Source organism: Dipodomys merriami, unplaced genomic scaffold, assembly GCF_024711535.1.
Source record: "Dipodomys merriami isolate MVZ:Mamm:240054 unplaced genomic scaffold, mDipMer1.0.p SCAF_26, whole genome shotgun sequence".
Taxonomy (NCBI): domain Eukaryota; kingdom Metazoa; phylum Chordata; class Mammalia; order Rodentia; family Heteromyidae; genus Dipodomys; species Dipodomys merriami.
The window spans coordinates 4,594,227-4,603,239 of NW_027204048.1; the positions used below are offsets into that span (position 1 = coordinate 4,594,227).

The window sequence follows — 9,013 nt, forward strand, 5'->3', positions numbered from 1 at the left end:
TGAGTGGGGGGGCAGGGGGTGCGGGGGGCAGAGAAGCAGGGTCACCCCACTTCCAAGGTCCTGTCCACAAACCACGTATCCATTATGAAGGTCTCTGTCTTTCTCTCTCTCTCTCTCTTTCTTTCTTTCTTTGTCAGTTGTGGGGCCTGAACTCTGGGCCTGGGCGCTGTCTTTCAGCTCTTCAGCTCAAGGCTAGCGTTCTACCACTTGAGCCTCAGCACCACTTCTGGCTTTTTCTGTTTATGTGGTGCTGAGGAATTGAACCCAGGGCCTCATGCATGCAAAGCAAGCGCTCTACCACTGAGCCACCTTCCCAGCCCTGAAGATTTTTTGAGAAGTTACCCCAAGCCATGTGCTGGGGTCCCTGCGGCAAACAAAATAGACAGTGTGGGGCGTGGCAGCGCACATCTGTAGTCCTAGCCCTGGGGAGGCCAAGGCAGGAGGGGTGAGATCATGAGGCCAGCCAGAAGCTAATGGTGATAAGAAGACTCAGAAACGCAGTGCTAGTGCTTGCCACAGCTGGGGTACCCATCAGGCCTCTGAGCTTCCTAGGGGCCAGAGCACAAAGGGAAATGGGCTTTTGTCAAGTCTTCAGTGACTGTCAGCTGGGAGTCTGGCACCGTCATGGGACTGACAAGAGCGGAGTTTGAAACTAGAAGCTGGGGGTGGGGGTGCCCTGGGGTGGGGGGGCACCGGGCCGGCTCTCCTGACCCCCGCCCTTACCCTTCAGGGGAGGCCTTGGGCATCAAATACCCCGTGCAGGTGCCTTACAAGCGCATCAAGAGCAACCCTGGCTCGGTGGTCATTGAGGGGCTGCCCCCTGGGATCCCCTTCCGCAAGCCCTGCACCTTCGGCTCCCAGAACCTGGAGCGCATCCTGGCCGTGGCCGACAAGATCAAGTTCACCGTCACCAGGTCCTGGGGGTGGTCGGTGGCCCCTGACCACTGCGGGGGGAGGCCTGGGGGGCTCCCCTCATTCCCACCAGCCCCCCCCAACCAGAGGAGGCCGGGGTATGGGGTGGGAACCGCCCATGCCAGGCCTTGCTTGATTCCCCTCTCTCTCCCCCCTGCAGGCCATTCCAAGGTCTTATCCCAAAGCCTGGTAAGAGGCGAGGGCCGCTGGGCGGGGCTCCGGGCTGGGGGGATGGGAGGGAAGGGTTCTAAGGAAGGGGCCACCAATGCCCCCACACTGCTAGAGCCCCTCTGCGGGGCCAGCCAGCCAGCATAGGCCCCAGGCCATCTGTGGGGCACAGCCACAGGGTGCCCCGAAAGCCCCACCGGCTTACTGCCTGTGACCTTGGAGAAGGTGACTTCCTGCCTGGGAGTGTGGGTCAGTCAACTTAGTGCCTACAAGTGTGGAACAGTGAACCTACTACCTCTGCTCTCGCCTGAGCCGCCTCCCTGTCTCTGGCCTCAATTAGCATGGTTCCGTAGAGCGGATCCCGCCATGGCCTCTGCTCTAATCCTGCCAGCTGGGGGGGGGAGGGGGAGGGGGAGAGTCCTTGGTGGGGCCGGGCGTCAGTGGTTCATGCCTGTCGTCCCAACACTCGGGTGACTGCAACAGGAGGACCAGGAGCCCCAGGCTCCCTCAGGCAACACAGCGAGACCCCATCTTAAAAACACAGAGAGAGCCGGGCGCTGGTGGCTCACACCTGTAATCCTAGCTACTCAGGAGGCTGAGATCTAAGGATCTTGGTTCAAAGCCAGCCTGGGCAGGAAAGACTGTGAGACTCTTATTTCCAATCAACTACTCAGAAAACTGGAAATGGCGCTGTGGCTTAAGCTTAGAGCGCTAGCCTTAAGCTGAAGAGCTGGACAGCACCCAGGCCCAGAGTTCAAGTCCCACAACAGACCAAAACAAAAAACAAAAAACAGAAAAGAGCTGGGCTGCTGAGCTCACCCCCTGAGCTGATCCAGAGAACAGAGTTTGCAGTGTGTGCGTGTGCGTGTCTCTGAATCTCTTGTCTGTTTGCAGTGCTGGAGATGGAGTCCAGGGCCATGTACATGCTAGACAGTGCTCTAGCACTGAGCCATGCCCCCAGCCCTGGGACTGAAAGAGGGCAGTACTGAGCCTTGGGGGCAGGGGTGAGAGGGGCAGAGCTGGTCCTTGGGGACAGGGGTGAGGGGGGCAGAGCTGGTCCATGAGGGTAGGGGCGTGTATTATGAACAGCGATGAGAGGCCACCAGCGGGGAAAGTGGTAGGAGGTAGGTGGATCTGGAGAGGGAGACGACGCTGGGTTTAGGGAGGAGTCTTGTGGGTCAGCCTGAATATACAAGGGTGGGCGTGGGCCGAGGCTGTAATAACACAGCCGAGTCTGGTGGTGGCCAGAAGGGCCGTGACTCACAGATGCCAGGTTTGTCTTGTGGCTAAAGGTGGCAGAACTTGCTAGTGTGGCGGTGGAGAGGCGCCAGGTGGGTTTAGTGACGGCTTAGCTGGCCATTGGCTGAGGCAGAAGCTGGGGGCAGACCCTCGGTACAGGGTTTGTGATGTGTTTGGGCTGGGGTGTCATCTAGCCGTGGTCAGTGCACAAGGGGCATTTCAAGAAGCCGCCCAGGCTATAATTTAAAACCCTAAACCAGAGAGAGGGAGGAAGAGATCCAGGGCAGAGGGTTGGCGCGGACTCCAGTGGGGCCTCAAGTCAGGCTTGGTTGCTGATGGCTTCTTGCTGGTCTCTGTCCCGGGACAGAGGGGGAATGGTCCTTCCAGGCCAGGTGTGGCGGCTGTACATGCCTGCAGTCCCAGCCCTTGGGAGGAGGGGGCTGCATAGGGAGACCCTGTGGAAGGGACAAAGGAAAGGGTTCAGGATTGTAGAGTCTAGGGGGAGTAAGGTTACCTTGGGTCATAGTCGCACGAAGGGCTGGGGTCCTGGCCGCCATTTGTGGTTTGGGGTTCGGAGCTTTGATGACTGGTGCCTCTGAGACAGGCGTCTCGGAACCCACTGAGCCCTGCCTGCTGCCGCCGACCACGCCCACAGCCTATGGCCACACCCACTGCTGCTGGCCACACCCACTGCTGCTGGCCACACCCACTGCAAAGTGGGTCACACCCACAACCCACAGGCCATGCCCCTGCCCTTTCTGTCCCCCATGTCCAGGCTCAGGTCTGAGTGACAAGAAAGGCCTAGAAAGCCAGGCGCTAGTGGCTCATGCCTGAAATCCTAGCTACTTAAGAGGTTGAGATAGATCTGAGATCTAGCCCAGGCAGGAAAATCTGGAAGACTCTTATCTCCAATAAACCATTCAGAAAACTGGAAGAGGCGCTGTGGCTCAAGTGGTAGAGTGCTAGCCTTGAGCTGAAGAGCTGAGGGACAGCTCCCAGGCCTAGAATTCAAGCCCCATGACCAAAAAAAAAAAAAGCCCAGAGTTTCTGGAAGCTTCCAAGAAATGTTTTCAGTGTATCAACTGCAGGGAGGGTGTGGCGTGGCCCCTGTCCTCTCCTGAACGCCCCTCCCTGGACCAAGAAGCCCAGTCCACCTGAGGCCCCTCAAAAACATTTTTTTTCTGGTTTCAGGACTTGAACTCAGGGCCTTACCTCTCCCTCAGCTTTATCTGCTCACAACTACTGCTTTATCCCTTGAGCCATGCCTCTACTTCCGGCTTTTTGCGGATTGATTAGATGGAGTCCCTCTGACATTTCTCCCTGGCTGGCTTTGAACCTTAATCTTCTGGGTCACAGCCTCCTGAGTAGCTGGGATTCCAGGCGTGAGCCTCCAGCCCCCAGCCTTCTTAAGGCTCTGGCGCTTGGAGCCAGGGCTTTAAAATGGAGAACTTTGCTGGCAGTAATTTAATAAGCTTGTTTTTCTTCCACTCTGCTCATGTAGACTAGGCAGGACTGGACACGCTGCCTGGGGCAGGGAGATCAGGAGTGGGCAGATGGGAGTGGAGACCTGTTCTGGAGGCCATCTGGGGGGCTGTGTTGGCACACAGGGGAGGGACAAGGGTTCTGAGTGGTGAGCCCTGGGGCTGGAGAGTCAGGTGGGAAGTTGGGTGGAGCAGGTGCCTGGCCTTGGACAGCAAACTTCGGCTTCTCCCTGAACACTGGAGGAAAGCACGGCCCCGGGACAGGGCTAGAGGGGCAGGTCCCGGTCTGGTGATGAGCCCTGCGCCCACCATACCGAGCTCCATTCCATGCTGTGTCCTGGGGCCTGGGCCCGCAGCTGGGCTGTTGTTCAGAAAGTATACATGGGTGGATGGAGGGATGATGGATGGACAGATGGCTAGATGGATGGACAGACTCATGGATATATGGTCCTGTGGATGGATGGGTGGATGGCTGGACGGACAAGCCTCTGAGACCAGAAATCAGCTTTAGGAAGTAGGAAGAGTCTGGGGGACCAGGGCAGTGGGGTGGGGGGATCAGGGCAGTGGGGGGGCAGGGCTGTGGGGGACAGGCTATGAATCCCTTTTGTCCCCATCCCACAGATGAGGATGATGCCAACAGGCTGGGGGAGAAGGTGATCCTCCGTGAGCAGGTGAAGGAGCTCTTCAATGAGAAATACGGTCAGTGCCCGCGCCCCCTCATACAGCCGGCCAGCCTGCCGTGCACCCCGGGAGCGGCCGCCATTGCCACCACGTGTGCAGCCATGAGCCCCGGGCACCAGGGCGGCTGGCCGCGCTCTCCCTAGAGGCATTGCCCGTGACCAGGGGGTGTCCTCCCCTCTGACCCCCCGTGCCCTCCAGGCGAGGCCCTGGGCCTGAACCGGCCCGTGCTGGTCCCCTACAAGCTGATCCGAGACAGCCCAGATGCAGTGGAGGTCACGGGCCTGCCTGATGACATCCCCTTCCGGAACCCCAACACCTATGACATCCACCGGCTCGAGAAGATCCTGAAGGCGCGCGAGCACGTGCGCATGGTGGTCGTCAACCAGCTCCAGTGAGTGCTGCGGGGCTTAGCAGGCCGGCCTGGTCAGGGGCCACCACTTGTAATCCCAGAGAGGGAGGGAGATGGGATCTTGGCTTTCTGGCCAGTCTGAGCTGCGCAGTGAGACCAAGTCTCAAAAAAATGTGGAGGATGGGGCTGGGGAGGTGGCTCAGTGGTAGAGCGCTTGCCTTGCATGCCTGAGGCCCTGGGTTCGATTCCTCAGCACCACAGAAGCAAAAAGGAAAAAGCTGGAAGTGGCGCTGTGGCTCAAGTGGTAGAGCACTAGCCTTGAGCTGAAGAGCTGAGGGACAGCGCCCAGGCCCAGAGTTCAGGCCCCACGACCGGACCCAAAAAAAAAATGTGGAGGCCAGGCACTGGTGCTCACACCTGTAAATCCCAGCTACTCAGAAGGCTGAGATCTGAGGATCATGATTCGAAGCCAGCCCAGGCAGGAAAGCCCCTGAGAGTCTTATTTCCAATTAACCACCAGAAAACTGCAAGTAGAGCCGTGGCTCAAAGTGATAAAGCGCTAGCCTTAAGTGAAAGAGCTCAGAGACAGCGCCTAGGCCCTGAGTTCAAGCTCCACAACCAACACACACAATAAAAGAGAAAACGAAAAGAGGAAAGATTTAGCTCAGTTTCACCCCCATGACAGCCAAGAAAATGAGAAGTAGCAACCTGGGTCCTGAATTCCTGCCAGGGCCATACCCCAGTGACCTAACTTCCTCCCTCTAGGTCCCACCTCCTTGAGGCTCTGCCACCAATAAAAAGACAGGGTGGCCAGGGCCATGCCCCAATGACTTCACTTCCTCCCACTAGGCCCCACCTCCTCAAGGCTCTGCTACCAATAGAAACAGGCTGGCCCAGGCCATCAGCACCAGCTGCCACCCCTCAGTTTTGGAGAGATGGGACCATGTCCTGCCATGGGGACCAAGGGAGTCTGGCTTCTCACCACTGCCCCCTTTCTTTCCCTTCCAGGCCTTTCGCAGAAGTCTGCAATGACGCCAAGGTGCCAGGTGAGCTGGAGGCTGAAGAGGCCAGTCTTTTGCCTGTTGGGAACCAGGGTCAGTTTCTCCCAGAAAAAAAAGCAGCCAGACACCGGTGGCTCATCTCTGTAAACCTGGCTACTCAGGAGGCTGAGATCTGAGGATCACAATACAAAGCCAACCTGGGAAAAAACATCCATGAGACTCTTATTTCTCATTAACCAGCAAAAAGCTGGAAGTGGAGCTGTGTCTCAAGCTCTTAACTCCTGGAGTCAAGCAATTCACATGCCTCAGCCTCCCTGAGCAGCTGGGACTACATGTGTGTACCACCATGCCCAGGTGTCTCCAAGATCTTTTTCTTTTTCTTTTCTTACCAGTGGTGGGGTTTGAACTCAGGGTCCTGGCTCTGTCCCTGAGCTCTTTTCATTCAAGGCTAGCTCTCTACCATTTTCAGCCACAGTTCCACTTCCGGTTTTCTGGTGGTTGATTGAAGATGAGTCTCACAGACATTCCTGCCCAGGGTGGCTTTGAATTGTGATCCTCTGATCTCAGCCTCCTGAGTAGCTGGGATTACAGATGTGAGCCACAAGGACTGAGCTTGGTTTGGGAAGGGGGCTGGACAGGAGGGCTGGGACCCTGGTGGGTCAGGATGCCGCAGCTTGGAGAATAGATAGCCTTCTCCTGAGGTCCTGAGGCAGAACGGCCCCTGCATCTGCCTCAGTTTCCCTTCTTCCCAGCCAAAGACAGCAGCATTCCCAAGCGCAAGCGAAAGCGTGTGTCAGAAGGGAACTCAGCCTCCTCGTCCTCCTCCTCCTCCTCGTCGTCCTCCTCCTCCTCTTCTAACTCGGAGTCCGTGGCATCCACCAACCAGATCTCCCTAGTGGTAATGTGGCCGTGGTGCCTATCTGCTGCCCACCCTTCTCCCAGCCCTGCCCTCGGGTGGATATGGGTGTGGGATGTGGGGGCGACGCTGGGCTGTGAGGGAGGCCATCCAGCCTTGGGGTACAGCTCTGTCTGCCTGTCCCTCCCATAGGGCACTTATAGAGTGGGCAGGACCCGGGGTCTGCGCACCAAGGCTCAGCCTGATGACCTGAGGGTGGGTGTCCTCAGTAGGGTCAGAAAGGCAGAGAGAGCCTGAGGATGGACAGTGGTGGGCAGACAGGCCCTCCCCACATCCGAGAGCCCCAAGGGCCCCCCAGGGGGCTGGGACCCCCTCTCTGTCCCTTACTAGCTCACTTCCAGATGCCAGCTGTGAAAGCCTGAGTCCGAACATTGAGAATACTTAAATACATGTAAAACTTACTTGAGAACACCAGGGCTCACGCCTGTAATCCCAGCTACTCAGGAGGTTGAGATCTGAGGATCACGGTTTGAAGACAACCCGGGCAGGAAAGTCCGTGAGCCTTATCTCTAATGAAAGCAAAAAGTCCAGAAGTGCAGCTGTGGCTCAAGTGGTAGAGAGCCAGCCTTGAGCAAAAGAAACTCAGTGACAGCACCAAGGCTCTGAGTTCAAGGCCCAGGACCAGCACGAGGGGGGAAAAACTCCTTTCCCAGACACCCCAAAAGCCCAGGCCAGGCATGCGTGGGCATGCAGGGAGGCTCATCCCTCACTGTACCCTTAGAATAGTGGGGTGCATTCCACATGCTCTGTCTGTGTAGTCACATGACAGGCCTGTGTGTGGTCAAATGACAGGTACCTGGGACCAGCACGGGGTACATCCCCTATGACCCCACTCCTGACCATGGCCATTTCCCGCCCCCCCTCCGCCCCCAGCAGTGGCCGATGTACATGGTGGACTACGCCGGACTCAACGTACAGCTCCCAGGACCCCTGAATTACTGACCTCAGCGCGGGCGACCTCAGCAGAGATTTACGGAATTGTAATTTATGTACAAAGTGTACATTCACATATGTATCGATGCCTTTTAGTTTTTCCAATGATTTTTACACTATATTCTGCCGCCAAGGCCTTTTTAAATAAGTAAAAGAAAAAAAAAAAAAAGCAAGCTGCCTGTCTACCCCGTGCTGCTTTGTGCTGACCCCGGGGCCACAGCTCAGGAACAAATCTTGCTTGGTGTGGACATAGCCAGCCTGGGGACCTCCGGGTGAGGGGTCACAGGAAGCAGACAGGTCCCACATGCGTCTCGGTCAGCTCAATCTCAGCCTCGTTCTGCCCACCCAGTGGCCGAGGGGTTTGGGAAAGGGGCAGGAAGCCTGCAGTGTGAACAGCGACACTATCTGGGTTTTGTTGCGGTTCATTTTGTTTTTGTGCCAATCCTGGGGCTTGAACTGTCCCTTAGCTTTTTTGCTCAAGGCTGGTGCTCTACCACTTGAGCCATAGCTCCGCTTCCAGCTTTTTGTTGGTAAATTGGAGATAAGAATCTCATGGACTTTCCTGCCCAGGCTGGCTTTGAACTGTGATCCTCAGATCTCAGCCTCCTGAGTACTTAGGATGACAGGCATCAGCCACTGGTACCAGGCTTGGTGTTGCTATTTTGAGACAAAGTCTCCAGTATGTTGCCTAATCCAGCCATGAATCTTCTGCTTCAGCCTCCTGAGTATCTGAGTCAACAGGCAGAGGCCTCAGTGTCTAGCTGAACTTAACACTTTTACTTTACATGAGTTCTCACAGCCAGTTCTGTTGTAGTGCATGCCTATAATCCCGGCTAGTGGCTCACGCCTGTAATCCTAGCTACTCAAGAGGCTGAGATCTGAGGATTACAGTTCAAAGCCAGCCCCAGCAGGAAAGTCTTGTGAGACTTATCTCCAATAAACCACCAGAAAACCAGAAGTGGCACTGTGGCTCAAGTGGTAGAGCACTAGCCTTGAGCTGAAGAGCCGAGGGATAGTGCCCAGGCCCAGAGTTCAAGCCCCATGACCAGAAAAAAAAAAAAAGATCCAAGTTGGGCACCAGTAGCTCACACCTGTAATCCTAGGAAGCTGAGATCCAGAGGACTGAGGTTCAAAGCCAGTCCTGACCAAAAAAAAGTAAAAACCATGAGACTCCATCAGTAATTACCCAGCAAAAAGCAGGGCTGGAGGCATGGCTCAAAGTGGTAGGCATTTGAAGAGCTAGAGGTACACAGGAGGTTGGCAGTGGGCCAGGGCCTGGCCCTCCGTGGCTGCTCATTGATCTGGCCGCTCTGGGGTGCAGGCATGTCGGACA

The 9,013-nt window shown here is 56.5% G+C and overlaps 1 protein-coding gene across 5 annotated transcripts in view; it reads left to right on the forward strand.

Annotated features, from left to right (window-relative positions):
• The window catches only part of Gtf2ird1 (GTF2I repeat domain containing 1), a 43,962-nt gene extending 36,152 nt beyond the window's left edge, over positions 1 to 7,810 (forward strand). For 2 of the 5 annotated variants that reach the window (XM_070035562.1, XM_070035564.1), the window contains 7 exons: positions 731 to 914; positions 1,073 to 1,101; positions 4,422 to 4,499; positions 4,680 to 4,872; positions 5,839 to 5,876; positions 6,584 to 6,729; positions 7,621 to 7,810. In XM_070035562.1, coding sequence (XP_069891663.1) covers positions 731 to 914; positions 1,073 to 1,101; positions 4,422 to 4,499; positions 4,680 to 4,872; positions 5,839 to 5,876; positions 6,584 to 6,729; positions 7,621 to 7,689 — 737 coding nt within the window. In that variant the 3' untranslated portion in view covers positions 7,690 to 7,810. Of the gene's footprint in view, positions 1 to 730; positions 915 to 1,072; positions 1,102 to 4,421; positions 4,500 to 4,679; positions 4,873 to 5,838; positions 5,877 to 6,567; positions 6,730 to 7,620 lie in introns of all 5 variants that reach the window. The other 3 variants (XM_070035563.1, XM_070035565.1, XM_070035566.1) reach the window with 3 other exon arrangements.
• Positions 7,811 to 9,013: the final 1,203 nt, after the last annotated feature.